The 21166-nt window shown below is 34.7% G+C and overlaps 1 protein-coding gene across 2 annotated transcripts in view; it reads right to left on the bottom strand.

Moving 5' to 3' along the window:
• Nucleotides 1-20835, bottom strand: part of ETS2 (ETS proto-oncogene 2, transcription factor) — a 30713-nt gene extending 9878 nt beyond the window's left edge. Inside the window, exons 1-5 of one of the 2 annotated variants that reach the window (XM_074300660.1) lie at nt 20545-20835; nt 10203-10274; nt 5220-5340; nt 3128-3247; nt 2394-2594 (exon numbers count right to left, since the gene is read on the bottom strand). In XM_074300660.1, coding sequence (XP_074156761.1) covers nt 2394-2594; nt 3128-3247; nt 5220-5340; nt 10203-10274 — 514 coding nt within the window. In that variant the 5' untranslated portion in view covers nt 20545-20835. The remainder of the gene's footprint in view (nt 1-2393; nt 2595-3127; nt 3248-5219; nt 5341-10202; nt 10275-20544) is intronic. The other variant, XM_074300658.1, reaches the window with a different exon arrangement.
• Between the last annotated feature and the right edge of the window lie 331 nt (nt 20836-21166).

Genomic DNA, 21166 nt, shown 5'->3' with positions numbered 1-21166 from the left:
CTAGTACGAAGAGGTTAAGAAAGAAACCCATTTAAAATAAGTGCAGATAGTATAAAATATTTGGTTCTACCTAAGTTAGGGTCATACCAATCAAATTGCCAGATAATTATTTTATAGAGTTAGAAATAAAATAATAAAATTAATCTAGAAGAATAGGTCAAAAATATCAAGGGAATTAATGGGGGGGGGGGGGGGAAAGTGAAGGCAGATAGCCTTGCTTTATCAGCAAATTGATTTATAAACTTAAAATTGTTTTATAATGTGATAAGCATCAAAACAATCTTGTAATGGCAAAGAAACAGAGTGGGGGATTAAGTACACAATATAAAGTAGTAAATGATCATAATAATTTAGTGTTTGATAAACCCAAAGATTCCAGCTTTTGGGACAAGAATTTACTTTGTGACAAAAACTGTTGGGCAAACTAGAAAATGGTTGGGCAGAAACTAGATAAATATATCTCACACTGAATACCAAGATATAAAGTCAAAATGGGTATAGGATCTAGATATGGAGGCTGATACAATGGGCAAATTAGGAAAATACAGAATAGTTTATCTGTCAGATCTATGGATAAGAGAAGAATTTATTTTTTGTACTTAAGCTTATTTTATTTTTTTCAATTACATATAGAGTTTTCAATATTCATTTTTATAAAATTTAGAATAACAATTTTCTTCTTCCATCTCCTGGACAGCAACCTGATATAAGTTATACATTTACAACCATATTAAAACATATTTTAAAAGAAGAATATATGACCAAACAAAAGATAGTAAACATTATGCAATACAAAAATAGATAATTTTGATTATTTTAAACTGAAAAAATTTTGGAGAAACAAAACCAATGCACACATGACTAGAAGAAAAATAGAAAGCTGAGAAAATTCCCAGCCCGTATCACTGATAAAGACCCTGTTTCTCATATATATAGAGAACTGAATCAAATTTAAACAATACAAAAGTCATTAAATTGAGCACAGTCATTATCTTGTACTATTTACTAACATAAAGTCAAAAATGGATACATGACCTATATGGAAAAAAAGATAGCACATGAAAATTGGAAAAACATGGAATATGCTAATTGGCAGAAATTTTTTACTGACAGTTTCTCAGGTAAAGGTCTCATCTCAAATGTACAAAAAAACTTTGTCAAATTTATGAGAATATGAATTATTTGCCAACTGATATGTGATCAAAGGATATGAACAGGTAATTTCAAAGAAATAAATCTATCTCTAATGATATGAAGAAATGCTCTAAATTACTACTGATTAGAGAAATGCAAATTAAAATAACTCTGAGGTACTACCTTATACTAATCAGATTAGTTAATGACTAAAAAAGAAAAATGATAAATATTGGAAGGGATATGGGAAAAATGGGACACTAATGCACTGTTAATGGAGTTGTAAACTGATCCAACCACTCTGGAGGACAATTTGAAATTATGTTCAAGGGGTTATTAGATTGTGGATACCTTTGACCCAGAAGTCCCACTACTAGATCTGTACTCTAAAGAGATTTTTTAAAGATCAAAGGATTTAGGTGTACAAAAAATATTTATAAAAGCTCTTTTTTCGTGGTGGCAAAGAATTGGAAATTGAGACATCTATTAACTGGCAAATGACCGAACAAGCTGTGATATATAATTGTAATGGAATACTATTGTGCTATAATGAATGATGAGCAGGAAAGATGTTGCAAAGACTTACATGAACTGATACAAAGTGAAGTGAGCAGAGCAGAACCAAGAGAACATTGTATACAATAACAGCAATATTGTACAATGATCAACTGTGACTTAGCTATTTTCAACTACACAATGATCTAATACAATCCCAAAGGGTTCATGATGAAAAATGCTTTTCTGTAGAGAAAGAACTTATGGTTTCTGAATGCAAATTATACCACACTATTCTTCACTTTTTTTTTTTTTGGTGGGGTTTTATTGGTCTGTGTTTTTTCTCTCATAATATAACTAATATGGAAATATGATCTGCATGACTACATATAAGTTACATATGTAACCTATACAGAACTGCTTACCAACTCAGGGAGGAGAGAGAGAATTTGAAACTCAAATTAAAAACCCCACCAAAACAAAACCTGGCCATAGACACTTACTGGCTGTGTGACTCTAGGCAAATAAATTGGTTGGTTTCAACTCTAAACTGGAATAATAATAGCACTTACTTCTTACAACTGTTGTCAAGATTAGAGGAAGTAATAGATGTAAAGTATGTATCACACTGCCTGGTACATAGTAGGTGGTTTATAAAGAATAACAACCAATTAAAAAAAAAGTACACACACACACACACACACACACACACACTCTCCCCCTCAAGAACTTATAGAAGATAAGACCTGTCATTCTTTAGGTACCTTTAATCATTTGCTCCAGGTGCTCCCAAAGAATGTCACCTACGAAGTCAGGTGCTAGTTCCAGAAATCGTTCCTTGCCAAGATTGCATAAGACTTGACCATTCATGATAAATTTTTGGAAGTTTACATCCATCAGACTGAATTCATTGGTAGCCCAAAAAAGCCACTGGCATACCTGCTCCTCTGTCCAGAGCCAAGGATCTACATTGAAGGGAAAAGGACCAATAGAAAGATCATTGGAATTGAAGTCAAGCTTGAATCCCAGTTCCAAGACTTACTGCTGGTGTATACAAGGACAAGTTACTTAATCTTATTTGTAAAACAAGGTTAATACTACTTGAATTTCATGGGCTTGTTGTAAGAAAAGTACTTTGTAAAATATGAAGTATTACACAAATATTATTATTATTATAGAAGTGGAAAGAATATAAATATTAAAATTTTCTGACAAATTAAAACCATTTCATACAATCTAAACATGTTATTAAGGATTTTTAAAAAATGTGCTGCCATTAAAATATTACAATGGAAAATTCCGAGATTAAACATCATTATTAACAACTCAATGATTGTTTTAGCCTAACTCTCTATTTGCTAGTCTTTGAAAAGCATCTTAAGCCTCTGTTTTTAAAAGTAAGTTCAGATCAAAGATATTTAATTCAATAGTGGTTGGTTAAGGTGGACTACTTAACTTTATTGTACATACTAAAAATTGACTACAAAAACATACTTACTGTTAGGAATACCAAGACGACATTGTTCCTTTGTGAAACCACTAAAAGTGGCTTTTAAAGCTTGACTCATAACAGCCTTACTACATGGAGTAAGAAGGGGTAATTCACAACTGGCAGACTCTAGAAAACAAACAATATAATCACATTTAAAACATGAGCACATAATAGAAAATAAAGAGTTTGATGGCAAATACATATGATATTCTAAAATAAAAAAGAGCATGTATACATATTTGTGAGAAACCTCTACCAGTTTTGGCCAAGAATTTTGACATCAATGAATCAAATAAGCATTTAGGAAAAAGTCTACCATGTTCTGGGACTAGAGACAAAAACTGATTGGAAAGAAATATACATTGGTTTCTTTTTTTCCCTTAATTTCTTGAACTATGACATAGGCTCAGTCATAGGACCTGCCTCACAGGATTGCTGTGAGGATCAAATGAGATAATATTTGTAATAAATGTTTAGTATACTGCCTGGCACATAGCAGATGCTATATAAATGTTTATTTCCTTCCCTTCCCTACCTTTTCCCATTACTCTACAGGGAGCACAATCATTTAGGGCTCTCTAATATATTTTGTCATAATTCTTTCAAGCTGACCCAAAAGGCTAGGTCCATATAGACAAAATATCTATGAGTCATTTATAAAAATTAATATAATTCAAGAAGTAAAATGGCTCTAAAATTACAGCAAGCCTAACATATGTTCCAGACTTAATCAGTAAAAGGGCCATCACAAATGAGCTTTAAAAATTTACAGGTTATCAAAAACCTCCAAGTCTTTCTTGCCTTCTTATTTAAACATTTTCCCTCTTCTAAGCTGAATACATAATTTTCTATTAATTTTTTTTATGAGTTTCATTCTTAATGTATGTCAAATTACTTTCTTGATCTCACCATACCCTGTTGTTCATACCCATAGCAAAAGCTATACAACCCAGCAAGAGAATTTCCAATTTATTTTTAGACTTTTTTTTTTTTTTTTTTTTTTTTTTAAGAAAAAGAACAATTTGAACAACAAGGATGAGCAAGAATGATTTCTTTTTGTTCATTTGTTTTTTAGTCATGTCTGATTCTTCGTGTCTCCATTTGGGGTTTTCTTGACAGAGACATGAGTATTCTCCCATTTCTTTTTCTAGTTCATTTTATAGATGAAGAACTGAAGCAATTAAGTGAAGTGACCAGCTCAGAGACACAGAGCAGGTAAATAGTTGACTTAAGAAGGTGAGTCTTTCAGACTATCTGTCTGGCTCTCTATCCATTGCTCTACCTAGCTGATGAGGCTTGTATAAAACCAAGGAGACATGCTTAATTACTAGTAGTTGTGCTAAAGAGGCTGAAGTAGCAGATGACTTTCTTATAGTTCAGTTATCTTTTTATCTTAATATAAATTGCATTCCCGAGGCTGAATTAGTGTTTACTTGCCATAAACCTAACAATATAGAATCACAGAATAGTAAGAGTTAGAAGAAACCTTAGGAAGATCATCTAGTTCAACTCATTTTATAGAGTAGGAAAATGTAGCCTAGAGGAGGGTTAAGTGACTCAAGGTAAGTGACTCACTGCCAAAGTCAAAATCAGAATCCAGAGCTGAATAGAATCTGCTTTTCAAAATAACTTCACACAGAGAAGAAACTAGTCTTCAGAATGTGAATAAATCAAATGGAATCTATTATTAAAAAAACAAAAACCAAAAAACCTCCCAAAACACCAACCTCCCCCACCCACAAAAACAAACAAAAAAACCCCCAAACAAAACTAAAAGTTTTTTAAAGTTTTTAAAGAGTTGGAAGCATCAATTTCCTACGTGAAAGAAAGTTTCCATCAAATAGTTGCATTTGCTAGTTTAGTGACAGAAATAACATTTAATTAACTATATCAACATCAATATGTAAAGTAATTAAAATACCATAAGCTTCATTATAACATCAAAATCAATGAAATCTACATTCCTATATGTATGTGACAATATTTTCACTAAGCTAAACTATCTAAAGAGACACAGTTAAGTACACACATCAATATTTTTACCACAACTAGAAAAGAATTACACTTGGATTTGTGAAAATTATGACCAAGAAATTACCATTAGACACCGAATCCAAGCCTGTTGGTACTTCTTGAAGTGTCTGTTCCTCATTTAATGCAGGGAAAAATCCTTCAAACAGTGAATCTGTGCATTCAAAGGTATCAAAAGCTGGTTGACGCTGCAAAAGTAAATTATAAAAATATTAAAATATTTTAATTTACTTTTAACTTAAAACTGATTGAACCGACAACAAAATAGCTGCTATGAAATTCTCTGGGAATCAATTACCAATTAATACTGAGGAATATTGATATTACCATGTGGTACTCCTAAATCAGATTTTAGGATGACCAAAATAACTAAAACTTTTATTATGTATCTTGTATGTATTTTATATTTTTTCCCCTTGCCTCAGTAGAATGTAAGTTCCATAAGGGCAAGGGTTGGTTCTGCCTTCTTTTCTATATCCTTAAGGTATAATAAGGTTCCCAAGGCAGGGTAGCTATGTAGCACAGTGGATAGAGTTCTGGGCCTGAAATCAGGAAGAACTGAGTTCAAATAAAGCCTCAGATACTAACTCTGTGACTCTAAGTATGTCACTTAATTCTGTTTATCTGTTTCCTTATCTGTAAAATGAGCTGGGGAAGGAAATGGCAAACTATCCCACTATCTTTGCCAAGAAAATTCCAAATGGGATCAGGAAGAGTCAGCCTTGACAGATAATTTTATCATAATGTCAAGGGTTATTCTTGAATACAAATAAAAAATCATAAGCAAAAAATATAAATACTAAATAATCATATGTTGAATGTTAGAACCCTAAAAGTATCTTTTGATATAATGGAATTCAAAACACTTATATTTTGGAGGTTGAAAAAAAAAAGGTACTAATTTTTTTTGAAAAATACAAATACATTAAAATAAAATAATTTCATTTTGTATTTTTAATAATATAGCATTTTGATGATTGCTAAGTTCATAATGAGAAATTTAAAAACACTTAAATAGAAGACTTCATCACTGGTTATAAAGAATTAAAAATGAAATGAAGAAAGAGTTCAGATACTATAGATATTTTAAAAAGTTAATAAATACTCATAAGATTCTAGCATTTGTAAATTACCAAAATGCTTAAAATATATTTTCTTTATACAGATTTCTGGCCTCTGTAAATTCCTGCATCCAGAGACACCAAATAGTGACAAATACATCTAATGACAACAAGTTTGCACATCTATAAATCTGTATGTATACCTTTTCAAGGATTACAGTTGGATTTTTCTCAATTGTTTCCTGTGCTATATAATATAGTAAAATATTAAGCAATATATGAATTCACACGTCAACTTCCTGACTCAACTTTCTGGATATCCTACTGGTACCTTAAATTCAACAAATAAATAAGAAAATCCATTCTATTTCCCCAGTCCCTCAAACTTTTCCCATTTCTGTTGAGGGTACTACCATTCCTCTAATCACATAGGTTCACAACTCTAGAGTCCTCTTTGACACTTCTCTCTTTAAAAAAAAAAAAAAAAAAAAAAAAAAAAAAAAAAAAAAAATCAATTGTCAAATCCATGATATTCTAGTTCCATGACATCTCTCTCACACCATTACATCCTATTCTAGGTACTTCTTGCATTTAGATCTCTGCTCTCTCCAATTCATCTTATACATAGCTTCAAAAATAATCCTGCTCAAGCACAGTTGTGATCTTTTCACTCTCCTGCTCAAAAATCTCTCATTGTTTCCCATTGTCACCAAATAAAACAATCTAGCTCAAAACTATGTCTCTAGCCTTACTACATACTGCCTCCCTTTATGAATTTTATATTTCAACCAAATTGTTACTTACATCATCATTTATTTGCCCCCATGGTTAGAAGGTATTCTCTCATTTCAGGTTCTTGGAATTCCAGCAGTTGTAACTGGTTTTTCTTAATTCAATTTCCCTTGCATTACACTTATTTTGTACATTTTGTATTTGTCCACTAAAATATAAATAGGAAAGACACTTTGTCTTTGCATTATTAACATGCCTAATACAATGTGTTGTAAAAAGCTTTGTGCTTTTCTGAATTGAAATTCAGTGCTTTAAATAAATGAGTACTTAGTTATGCTGTCAATAAAGTTACTATCAATAAAGTTACAGGCAAAAATAGTCTAAATTTTATGAAAAGATGAAACCTGATTGATATAAAAGAGGAGCAATAAATGGGAAGATAAAACTTTAAAGTAGATTTCTATTGATGTTATTTTCTTTGATAAAATCTTAAGTGCAAAGTATCTACTTCTTAATGAATGTAATTTTTTTGATAAAATCTTAAGTGCATCTTTAAATGTCATTTACTGCCTCTAAAATGTCTACTTTCTGTTAAAGAAGAATCTTTTGGTTTATTAAAAATGAAACGAGCAATAGTCTTAAATACTTAAATACTCTCTACTACAAATGAAACTACTATTGTAACAGGCACACAAGAATGTTAAGATCCTCTTTCTCCATAAAGTAAGAGGTGCTATTTTAACTTAACCTGTGTAAGAAAAAAAGTATTAAAAAAAACCCCAAAACACCATATTTTTTCTCTATAAATTGGAAGCCTTATGCCACATGTAACATGAAGACCCATCTGTTGAGTCAACAAAAAGAAAATACATTGAGACTATTAAACAAATAAAAAATATATTTTTGTTTTCCCTTATTTCAGAAAAATAATACTATAAACATAGATCAGACAAGAGTAAAATTGAAGCTCAGCCCCCCAAATCCTGGAAATAATTAACGAAAATCTTTGAAGAAAAAATAATATAGACTAGCAAATCAAAAAATAGCAATTCTCAGTCTACCTCTCAACCAGGCCAATATGTGAAATCTTCACTCCTCCCAGCAGCCTATGCTTAGTAGTAGAAGAAAGCTAGAGTTGGAATTAGGAAGATAGTTCAAATCTCATTTCAGATTTGTTGTATGTGTACTTTCAAAGAGAACCAATGACATCATGGGCTAATGTCTTGACCTGCACATGAACCGGATGTATTTTCTACCATTCATTCCAGTCAACATCTTCTAACTTACCAATGTATCTGAGATGCTCAAACCCATCAATTACCCTCAACCTGGTTTAGCCCATCTGCTATGAAAATTTTACTGGTTGTGGCTGCTCCAAGTGCTAGAGCTTCTTGAAGATACAGATGGGAGAACCTCATTTCAGATACTAGCAGTATGACCCTGGGCAGATTATTTATAAACTACTCATCTGTAAAATAGGGACAATAATAGCATCTACACCAAAGGATTATTATGAGGATCCAATGAGATAATATATGAAAAGTCCTTTGCAAATTTATATAAATTCTAATTCTAATTATTATTATTACTACCACCACTACAGAGATTTGGAAATAATATAGCATAGCAAGTCAATAATGTTAATTCTCAGGTTTGTTTTCAATGGTCTTAATTATGGAGAAATCTTCAAAGGAATTTAGAAAGAAAGTTAGATATAATAGAACAAATGTTATATTTAGAGACAAAAGACCCAAATTCAAATTCCGTCTTTCTTACTTATTATGAGTCTAAACTTGCTAAAGTCTATGTCTTAACTATATCTAGATGAACTATATCTCAATTATAACTAGATGAACTTAGATAAAGTGATTTTGAACTTCCCTTTAAGTTCTAAATTTGTAATCCTAGAAGTAAAAAACTTATTTGGAATTAATTTACATTATAATCTTTTAAAATCAGTTTCTCAGTTTAAAATGAAAACTGTTTTCATCTATATCTCCTTAGTGTCTAAAAATATTGCCAGGGACCTGTTTAATTTAGTTGACTTAATTTTTTCAACTAAGACAGATGGACAATTATAAGATAAATTGAACTAGAATCATGTTCAAATGAAGTGGAAAATACGATCAAAAACTCTTTTCTCCGTAATATGTTTATCCCTCATATATAAAATACAAGACATTTAATGCATCAGCAGGAATAAGCCTATGAGATACTGGCACACACCTTAGTTCCATACTAATTATGGCATCATTTCTATTATGTCTCAGAGGGCATTAACTGAATACACCTTGAGAATTAGGCAACCATTCCAAATCAGTTTTGGAGTTCAAGACCATTCCTTTATGTCCATTATAATACTAAACCCCTAAGACTTTCTTCTTAAAGTTAGGTATCTCGAATAGTTAAGAGCACATTTTTAGATACTAGATGATAGGGCAGCAAACACTGGGAAGAATTCTTCTAGTTACTCCTTAATTGATAAATAATCAAGAGATATGAAAAGGCAATTCTCAAAGGAGGAAATCCTTGTTATTAAAAGTGATATGAAAAAAAGTTCCAAATCATACTTAATTTCACATCATGCCCATCAGTGGCAAAGATGACAAAAAAATGAAAATAACAAATATTTGAAGGGCTGTGGGAAAAACAGGCACATTAAAGTACTGGTGGTGGAATTACGAATTGCTCCAGCCATTCTAGAAAGCAATTTGGAACTCTGCCGAAGTCAATGGACTGTGTGTACTTTTTTATTCAGCTACACTACTACTAGGCCTATATTCCAAAGAGATCAAAGAAAGATGAATATTTATAGTAGTTTTTTTTAAGTGTCAAAAAACTAGAAATTAATAAATTAAGGAATGGCTGAAGAAATTATAGCATACTAATATAGAACAACATTGGTGATATAAGAAACAAAGAGATAGTTTCAGAGAAACTGGGAAGACTTGTATTAATTGATGAAGAGTGAATAATACCAATAGAGCAAATTATTACCAGTGAAATAACCAACCACCATTCTTATCAGTGCAATTATCAACCATTATTCTAAAAAAATATTAGAGGATGTATTAAAAGTGCAGAATCAAATATATTTTTAGACATGACCAATAAGGACATTTGTTTTTACCTGACTATGAATATGTTACGAGGGTTTTGTTTTTGATTTTTGTTTTCAGTGGGAGAGGTGGGATTTTTAAAAAATGAAAAAAGTTCTTTTTAAATTTCAGTTTATCTGTCTCCTTATATGTACTCACCTTAAGTGTTCCTCTGTAATAATTAGACACAGGGGCTACTTGGTCCATGTTCTTGATTCCAAAGTCATTCATCTTAAAAAACAAAAACAAAAAAATAATTTAAAAAAGCTCATAACTTGGTCAAACACAATTCTAGAACTGTAACAACTTTTTATTCAACACCTATTTAACAAATATTATTTAAGAAGCACTTATTAATTCTGTAATAGGAGTACTGTGCTCTCTAGCAGAACATTTAATTCAAAAGTACTGAAAATTCTCATTTAAAAGACTTATTTTGTCTAATGAATCTTAAGATTAATCTGTTTCTCACTACATATAACAAAGAACTAGTCTATTTAATTTTTTAAGTCCTATTAATGGCAATATGGAAATATACTTTGTATTTGGGCATTGGATTAATTACTTGCTAAACTCTCTGGAGGTAAGAAAAAAGGAAGGGAAAGAAGCTTAGGATCACTTTCAAGATCATTCTGGTTTGTTACTTCTAACCTCAGTTGTGCTTACTTTACCCAAATTGAAAAAGTAGACAGAGATATGGAGAAACTCAAATCAATTATATTCAACATTGATTACATATCTTAAATACATGAGAACATTGTATCAGTTGTTGGAAATACAAAAATGATGTGTGAGATAGACTATGTCCTCAAAGAGTTGTAGCAACATAATAAATGTCTCAAAGTAGAATGTGATAGAAGCAATGGAGCATGACAGAAAAGATTTCAAGGAATACTTAAGGAGATTATTTTCATCTAGGAGGATCAGGGAAGGATTTATGGATAAGAGTGGCTCCTGAGTTGCTCTTTGAAGAGAAAGATTTCAACAGGCAGAAATAAGAAAAGGGTCAGACTATGATAATTTAGCTATGCTAAATATACTGAAAATCAATGTACAAAATTGCCATTCAGTTATGAGGAAATGGATTAAAAGATAAATTTGCAAACTGCTTGGAATTATGACTTCAGTTGAAGATCAAATCAGTCGCTGAACTTTCTTCTAGACAGACAGCTGTGGCTTCAACTCTAGCTTTATAGTGCTCATAAAGTGATTCATAAAAGTTTTGTTGGCTACAGACCCTGGAGACGAATCAACTGTGGGAGGTGAGGCACAAGGAGAGCCCAGATTAAGGAAGGAATGTGGGAAGGAAGCACAATGATAATAATTTACCCTTGTATAATTCTTTAGTTTACATAGCCCTAATATATATTTAGAGATATCTCTACATTATTTCATGTTATCCTTACAACCCTAGTATTTTGGTATATTATCACTTTTTTACATATAAGAAAAGTGAAAGTCAGAATGATTAAATGGTCAGTAGAGAGCTAGGAATTAAATCTAAGTCTTCCAAATTCAAAACTAATCCTTTTTAGATCTACACAAAGTTCTTTCTTGGGTCCTCTCTTTAATTTGGATCTACTCTTTCTTAATGATTTCATCAATTTTCATATTCAATTATTACTATTAAGATGACATTCAGCTCTATGTATCTTTACAAGTCTCTTCTGATCTCCAGTCCTGCACCATTACTTCCAGTGGGTCATTTCAAAATGAATGATCCATTAGTACTCCAAAGTCCAAAACAGGATTCTCCATGTTTTTCCAGAACCCACCCCTTTTCAACTTCCTCATTTTTGACTAGGGCTCCACTGTCCTTGAAGCTTAAAAAAATTAAAAAAAATCTCCCAATAGCAACAACATGAAGATTCTAGCAACTGGTCCCATCACTTCCTGGTAAATGAGGAAGAAGAAATGGAAGCAATGGCAGATTTTATATTTTTGGGCTCAAAAATCACTTCAGACAGTGATTTCAGCCATGAAATTAAAAGATACTTGTTTCTTGGATGGAAAGCTATAGGGGCACCTAGGTGGCACAGTGGATAGAGCACCAGCCTTGAATTCAGGAGGACCCGAGTTCAAATCTGGTCTCAGACACTTAACACTTCCTAGCTGTGTGACCCTGAGCAAGTCACTTAACCCCAGCCTCAGGAAAAAAGAAAGAAAGAAAGAAAGAAAGAAAGAAAGAAAGAAAGCGATAGCAAATCTGAACAGTATACTAAAAAGCAGAGATATCACCATGCCAACAAGGTCTAAGCTATGGTTTTTCCAATAACTAAGTATGACTGTGACAGCTGGATTGTAAAGAAAAGTGGGTGCCACAGAAATGATGCTTTCTAAATCCTGGAGAAGACTTTTTGAGTCCCTTGGACAACAAGGAGATCACATCAGTTAATATTTAAATTAATCCAGGCTATTCACTGGAAGATCAAACACTGAAAGCTGAAGCTCAAGATTTGGCCATATAAATGGCCAAATAAAAGATGGGATTCACTGGAAAAGTCTTGAGGTTGAGAAAGATTGAAGGCAAAAAGGAAAGGGGGACTAGCAGAGGATGAGATGGATAGATAGTATCAAAGAAACAAAGAACACGAACTTGGGCAGACTTGGAAAGATAGTAGAGCATAGAAGGGCCTGTTAACATTAGAGTCACAAAATTCAGTCAATGAATGACTGAACAATAAATACTACTATCATATTTATCCAGGCTTGAAACCCCAACATAATTTAGACTCCTCCCTCTCCCCACAAATCCAACGAGCTGCCAATTCTATTTGACTCCATCTCCACATCTCCACGGTACCTCTCATACCCATCACCATCCCTGTGCTCACAAGGCCACCAATCTAGTTCATTTTATGCCTGGACTATTACAATGATCTTCTCATTGGTTTCCTTGTCTCAAGTCTCTCCTCTCCAATCCATTCTCCACACAGTTGTCAACATGATATTATTAAAGGGAAGGTATGACTATGTTATTTTTCAGCTTTGAAAAGATTCAGTGGCTACCTCTGGTTTTAAGATTAACTAAAACTTCTCTTTTGGGTATTTTAAAAAAACCTTTCACAATGTGACTTCAGTCTACCTTTCCATATGTACATATGTATTATATAAAACTGCCTCACTTTGCCTTCTAACCAAACTGACCTTCTTATTATTTCTCATACAATATATCTATGCTTTTATGAGATTTTCCCTAAGTGAAGACTGAATCTTTACCTCATCTTCATTTCTTAAGATGTAAGATTGCTTCAATGCCAGTTCAAAATCCATTTCTGTAAGGTCTTTCCTAATCCCCTCAGTTGCTACTGCCACCTCTATTTCCAAATTACTCAATATTTACTTGGTCTATATTTTATATTTACATGTAAATACAACATATGTTATATGGCATGATAATTAGAAAGCTGGCCTCAAAGCCAAATGGGTGGGTTTATGTCCTGCCTCTGACATATACTAGATGCTTGATCCTGGGCAAATAATTTTAATCTCTTAGCAGTGTCAAACTAAAAAAGAAACATTGGCCATTAAACTTTGGATTCCTAAAGCTGCATGTTGACTTATAAAACCACATGTTAATGCTGTCTACTTTCTTCTGTATTTTGATTTATTTTGTGAAAACCTCCCCGCTACATTTTAATTTGATTCTTGCCTACATGGGAATGTTAACTGGCTTAGTGTTTGACATCTCTGCTCTTGGTCACTCTCTAAGACAATAAATTGCAAATGACAGTCTGCATTAGTAAATGGAATATTCTCATTGTAGGATTTCTTAAACCAATTAAATCACAGGTTTAGTCCCTATAATTCTATTTTATATTTATTGCATAGCATATGGACTAAGATATACTTTGTAAAAAACATTATCACTTATCTTTGTTTTAAGACACACAACACCACGATGAGCTACTTATGTGTGCATTTTGTTTCCCCCTTTTGGAAGGTAGGTCTTTGTTTTTGTAATCTCAAGGACTGATCTACTCCTATGCCAGAGTTTCAGCTTTAAGAACACACATTTATAAAATCAGGCCAAATTAATATAATTCTATTAATTGTTCAAATTCACAGAAGTTTTAGGCCTGGCATTTCAATATTTCATCCAATCTTTTTTTTTTTTTTTTTTTAAATTTGAGTTCTGAAAGCATATTATAAAATTCTATACCTGGTTATAATAGCTCATTGAAAATTTTAGCAAATTATATAGCAAAGTATTTCCACATATTTATTCAAGAAGTATATCCTGATCCTTTCTATTACAAATAATCTCTATTTTCTTCTGAATTCAAGGTCATCTTTTTTTTTTTTTTTTAATTTTTTTATTTTATAATTATAACATTTTTTGACAGTACATATGCATGGGTAATTTTTTACAACATTATCCCTTGCACTTACTTCTATTCAGATTTTTTCCCTTCCTCCCCCAATCCCCTCCCCCAGATGGCAAGCAGTCTTATATATGTTAAATATATTACAGTATAATTTAGATACAATATATGTGTGTAGAACCGAATTTTTTGTTGCACAGGAAGAATTGGATTCAGAAGGTAAAAATAACAGTTTACATTCATTTCCCAGTGTTCCTTTTCTGGATGTAGCTGGTTCTGTCCATCATTAATCAATTGGAATTGGATTAGCTCTTCTCTATGTTGAAGAAATCCACTTCCATCAGCATACATCCTCGTACAGTATCATTGTTGAAGTGTATAATGATCTTCTGGTTCTGCTCGTTTCACTCAGCATCAGTTGATGTAAGTCTCTCCAAGCCTCTCTGTATTTCTCCTGTTGGTCATTTCTTATAGAACAATAATATTCCATAACATTCATATACCATAGTTTACCCAACCATTCTCCAATTGATGGACATCCATTCATCTTCCAGCTTCTAGCCACTATGAAAAGGGCTGCCACAAACATTTTGGCACATACAGGACCCTTTCCCTTCTCTAGTAGTTCCTTGGGGTATAAGCCCAGTAGTAGTATGGCTGGGTCAAAGGGTATGCACATTTTGATAACTTTTTGGGCATAATTCCAGATTGCTCTCCAGAATGGTTGGATTCTTTCACAAAAGGTCATCTTTTTATATAGAAATTAAATTTTACTTTGTTTTGTAGTAATTTGTGTACATATTACTTTCCTTAAAAGACTAAATTCCTCAAGAGTTAGGAAACCATGGACAAGAACCACTAGCACTGTCATTATCAAGAGTCTAATCAGGGGTCAAGAAAAGAAACAATGACTATTTGATTCTGCTGAAGCAGATAGTTATGATGCATTCCTGCTGGACTCTTATTCTTCCAGGGAGACTATGTTCATGTTCCAAAGGTAACCCTTAAAGTTAAATTTACATCTTTTGTTTTAACTATTACTGTTGTTTAAAAAAAAAAAAAAAAAAAAAAAAAGGATTGATCTTAATTTGGTTGGTTGTGTATTTCTTTATTTCTGAAGGAAAATCAGAGTGGGGAGGTATCAGGAAAAGCAGTGACTGGCAAAGCACGAGAGATAAACAGCAAACACACAAGTTTTGTATGGATTTCAGGGAAGGATTTTTTTCCCCCAGATGTTGTATCATGCTTTCTTCTCCATTGTTTTCCTACAGAAATGCAGAGGAATCACTCCATAGAAGTTAAATGATTAGAGTAGTGACTAGAGGAATGTTGAGAGAAAGGGAATAGCTGATAGGGCCAAATACATTTCAAAGGTGGAGGGTCAGCTACAAGCCAAGAGTCTTTACTTTCAACCTAACAGACCTCTAAAAATTTCACACAAATAGAAGGAGCATCTATAATGGATTCATGGAAGTATCAAACTATACCCCATAGCATCTAGTACAATGTTTTGTCCTTAGTGTGTCACAAATTTATGAAGTTGAATTAAATGGTAATTAGATTTATACTTAAGTTAATTTTCAACTACTTAAAATAATTGTTAGTAATAATATAAATCCAACCTAAGAAATATTACTCAACTTTTTTGCTTCAATATTTTGGTAGAGATAAAGCTTCTCATATTGGAGAGAAAACTAACTGCTTACAATACAATAGGCATCATTAGTATGTTCCTGAGGGCTACATGGCAATTATATAGTACTTCAAGATTTGCAAAATGCCTCTGTGCATTATCTCATTGGAGCCTGACCACAAGCTTGTGAAACAGATGCCATATGTATTATTATTCCCATTTTACAGATAAGAAAATTAAGACTCAGAGAAATTAAATGAGTTGCCCAAGTTCACGTGTTACTGACTTCAGAAGGCCTCATTCAATTTTCTATGTATATCTAATCCAATATATAAACATGTTCTTGTGCTTTTTTTTATAGTCTTTTACAATATTCCACCAGCCTCAATTAAAAACAATGATCAAGATTGAAAAATGAAAACAGAAAATGTTTTTTAAAAATGCATACTGAAAATGTATCAGTCCCAAATGAGAAGTAGCAAAATGTAATCACATATGTATGTATGTGTGTGCATGTGTGTACTTGGCATCCCAGATTTTCCACATCAAGTTTGATTTAGAATTCCCATTTATTAGTACAATGGGGCATCTTTACATCATGAGATTGCCCAAGGAGAATATTATTAGTCTATATTTCTATTGATTATTCCTCATTTTAAGTATCTCCAGATTGAAGGATTTTGCAATTTGTTTTGTTTAAATGTTCTTATATGACATTAATTGAGAAAGCTAGATATTTTGAATGACAAGTATTTATTTGTATTCTCACTAGTTAGTTGCATGAACTGAGTGACTGCAAATTTCCATAAATATGCCACATACTAGAGGCTCCTCTCTGTCCCTCTACTGTCTCCCAGGTCCTATAACTCAAAAAAGTTTATTTTCCTTCAACTGGTTTAACACTTGCCCACTTGCTTTATCTGTAACTTCAGGTCCAGGTCACTGTCCAACAAAGCCTGGTAAAACCTGAGCCCTAGTTAATCAGTGTCTGAACCCGTCTGCCCTGCTTAGTTACACCCACACTCCCAGAATATGCAGGTTAGCTTTGGAAGGGTGCTTAGACTGAGGATAACCTAGTTCCCTTGGAAAGGAGATCAGTCAAAAGGAGATGCTGTGGCTTGGATTTCTTCAATAACTTAATTTCTACCATTCCATTTAAAATTCTTTTGATTTACTAATTTTCTGTAGTCAGTTACTAGTACTTGAACCAAAGGACATCAAACATTTCCTCAGGCTGGGAATGACAGCCTATGAATGATGAATGGCATGAGCTAGGCTATTTTGAGTGGGTGGAGAGACCTTGGGTGGTGTGTTTTCTTTACAATAATGACACTTTTAAATGTTTGTCAGAGTTAAATTTCAGGGTAGAATGTTTTTCCAGTTAGGCTTTTATTCAAAACATTTCAGATTAAGTTAAAAATAAGAAGTCCACTTTGAAGAAAGGAAGCAGTTTATTCTAATTAACTAGTTGGCCATGATTAATCTATACAGGTGAAATTTATGTGTGTTATCAGTATTCTAAAGACAAATCATCGTAATAAATCTCTTAAACTGTATTGCAAATTAGTAACATAAGTAATGGAAGTATGTTATGCTCCATAGTTAAATATCTCATTTTCATGGCTATTAATTTCACAGAAATTTAAAGTCCTGTACATTATTCTTTTAAACTTACTCAGTAAAAATAAATATTAATCTTATACAACAAAAAAATTGATTTATGTGGTAATACTTGATGTGTTTTATTTTAACAAGCTATGTTCAGTTTTTTTTTTTTTAAGTAATTAGGCTATGTCTAGCTGAAAGTATTTCCTCGAATACTTTGATTCTGCATGATTTTTCATAAAACTCATTAAAAAATGGACAACAAAAGAATTCTATTTTGTAGATAAATAATTATAGCTCTTTATATATAGGAGTGACAGGGAACCTTTTCTCCTAGTATTTGTATTAAAAGCCAGAAATACATTTTCATATTAATTCTATCTCAGTCTACAACACTGAACAAAATCTAGCATTAAACTAAAGAATTAAGAATCATCTCCCTCACCTCCCCCCAAAAAAGGAGGGGGGAGAGAAAATAGAAAAGCCAATTGTCCATAAGAATGTTAAAGCTGAAGGAATATGATCCACATTTTACAGGTCAGAAAAATGATATCAATAAAGAATGATTCTTACAAGGTTGTTCATGAGAGTTTATAGCTAGTTCAAGGATTAATCCTCTTAATTCAAATCTAGTGTTATTTCACTTGTGTAGACTAACTATGATCTACTGATAAGTAAGAATAAATTGCTTCCCTTCTTCAAAGTGGACTACTCAGTTTTAATTTTAAAATCCACCATATCTAAAGTGATTTTAGTGTTCGTTATACTGGATGTGTAAAAAATTACTATCTTAAAGTAAGATGATACCAGCACACCTCGCCAAGGTTATTCTAACACTGAAGTTATTTGCATTTTCTAATTAGTACCATGATGAATGTGTTATATGACCTCCCCCCACCCCCCCACCCCCGTTGGGGGACGGTGAGGAAGGATGCTGAAGTATTTTGAAGGAAAGCCAAAGATGAAATTTAGCCCAAAAGTCTCACTATTGAAAAGAAAACACTCTCCATAAGTCTATCATTCTTAGCCTGAGGAATGGCTTCTTCTTAGGCCCCTAGTACTAAGAGTACTGGATTGAGTGGCTCTTAGAAATAGAATAAAATTAGTAAACTGATAGAGGTATGATTGGTGAATCTTTTGATTTACCAGCCTCCTTTGCTCCTCACTAGCTCCCTTCCTCAACCAGTCTATTTTCTGAAAGTGTGGGTGGAATTAAGCAGGCAAGACAGGTTCAGACACTGATTAACTCAGGCCCAGATTTTGCTTGACTTCTTCGGACAATGACCAGGACCTGAGGTTCAGGTAAGGGAGGAAAGTAAACTTTTGTAAATTTTAAAGCCTGGAGGGTGTCGGAGACTGAGGAATTCTGGTATGTAGCATATTTATAAAAAGTTTATTAAGAACAAAATCAAAATCAGAGAAGGAAAAAAAAAAAAACCAAAAAAAAACCTGGCCTTGTGCCCCTCCCAAATCCGGGAAGCATTTTTTCGTCCTGTGACGTCATAGCAATAGCAGAGCTCGGATCCCGACTAATTCTAAACAATAACAGGGTCAGATGTCAGAGTACGGGCCGTTTTATCTTTGCATTTGTAACCCAGTGCCTAAAAATGTCAGGTACAGAGTGGGGAACTTAAATGTTTGTTAGTTAACTGAAAGAATATGCATAAATAAGGTTGATGGGTTATGAATTCATTAATCTCTAAATCATTAAAAGCTATTTTAGCCTACTTTCATTCTTTTACCACACAAAGTATTGTATTTCATGTCTACTGGAGAAAAGGGGTCTGCCACACACTTCATATCTTCAAAATAAAACAAAACCCAGCACCCTTCTTCACTCTCTCCGTCATCCCCCCTCCATACCAATCACTGGATACATAGAGCACTACGTGAAACAAACATGTCCAGTACAACAGCACTAAAATCACTTAAACGCAACGCATTTGTATAGATTTATATATAAATCATAGATTCTTCCCCTATCTTCCTCACTCCCTTCATCTGAGCACATTTTAAAATCGTTGGGGAATAACATAAAATACAGTGTGAAAAGGGAAGCCCTAATTTAAAAATGAAAATAAAACCCAAGGAAAACATGGGTGAATGTTCGTGCCCCCACTTCCCTTCCCAATCAGCCGGTCAAGCACTACAAGCACTTAGGACCCGGCGCGCACGGCGCTAGGCGCTAGGATACAAAGAAGTGGGGAGGGGGGAAAGCGGTTTGAGTCCTCAAGAAGTACACATTTTAATGGCGGAAGCATCCTACGAGCAAAATGCATCCACTGTAGGTGGAAGGTAATTTCTAAATTAAGGCACTGGCGGGGGGCGGAGGGAAGGAGGCAGAGGGAGAGGGGGGCGGTGAAGGCTGCGGAGGTGAGGAGGAGGAGAGCATTCCAGGCAGGGAGCTGGGAGATGAAGGGTCATTATTTTAATCCGGTCACACACCATAACTTGTACCTTTGAAGTGTAATAAATATCGGGTCCACCCACACTTCGTTACATTTCGAGGGGAGAGCAAAGAGCAAGCTAATTAACACCGCCCTTCTAGGAAACGCAGCTTCGGGAGAGGGAGGAGGGAGAAGGACAGGGGATGCGGGGCTGCCTTTGCCATTCTCTTCCCAGCACAGCTGGAAGCGACGCTTTCTTCCAGGGGCTCTTCCCTGTCCCTTCGCTGCTGGCCTGGCCCTCAACACCCAACTTCCGTGGGCGCAGGGCTCCGCTTTCCCCCTCCCTCTGTCGCCCAACAAATCGCTGCCCGGCTCGGGCAGGAGAGGCAGTCCCCCGCAGGCCGCGGCCAGCGTCGGGCCCGAGCCGCCTAAAGCTTTTCCCGGGCTCAGAGCCCCGTGGGTTACCTTCGGTCTCCCGCCCCCCGCCCCGGCGCCCCTTTTCCCAGGAGGCAATCCCCTCTCTCCACTGCGGGCGGGTCGCGCTTACTCACCTGGGAGGCGGGCTCAAGAGGTTCCAGCACAGGCCGAGTCCACAGGGCGCCCCTGCCTCACAAAAGTGGGGAGCTCCCGGCGAGCTCAAGGGCCACCGCGCAGCAGGGTTAGGGAATGGGGAAAAACCAGCCCCAAGGAGGAGGCGGGGGCGGGGGCGGGGGCGGCTAGGTCAGCACGAGAAGCGAGGAGATGAAGAGATCCGTTCAGCTCTCGGCTGGACCTGAAATGGCAGCCCGGCCCCCGGTGCGCTGGCTCCGAGCTCAATCGCCTCGGGAGGAAGTAACTCGATCGTCACCAACTCCTACGGCTCTTCAGGGGCGGGGAAAGCCGAGAGGGAGGGGGAGGAGGAGGAGCTCGCGTCCCCGGCCTAGGCCTGCTCTCCCTAATTTTTTTTTCTGCTTCCTCCTCTTTCTCTCTCCCAGTACCTATGGCTGTCTCATCCTTTCTTCTCCATTCTCTGTCCCCTCCCTTTTATTCTTTCACTTGTTCTGCTTCATTCCAGACTGAGAAACTCCAGCCTTCCACGTCGCCCATCCCGTGTGTTTTGTTCACAATATATGTCAATGGCGTCTCGGCTGCCTTCTCCTAACTCTCCAGGCAGCAAAAAAGCTGGGCCCGAGG

This window comes from Sminthopsis crassicaudata, chromosome 3, assembly GCF_048593235.1.
Source record: "Sminthopsis crassicaudata isolate SCR6 chromosome 3, ASM4859323v1, whole genome shotgun sequence".
NCBI classification, from domain to species: Eukaryota; Metazoa; Chordata; class Mammalia; order Dasyuromorphia; family Dasyuridae; genus Sminthopsis; species Sminthopsis crassicaudata.
Note: the sequence above shows the minus strand (reverse complement) of the source record. Positions and strands in the feature narration are given on the sequence as shown.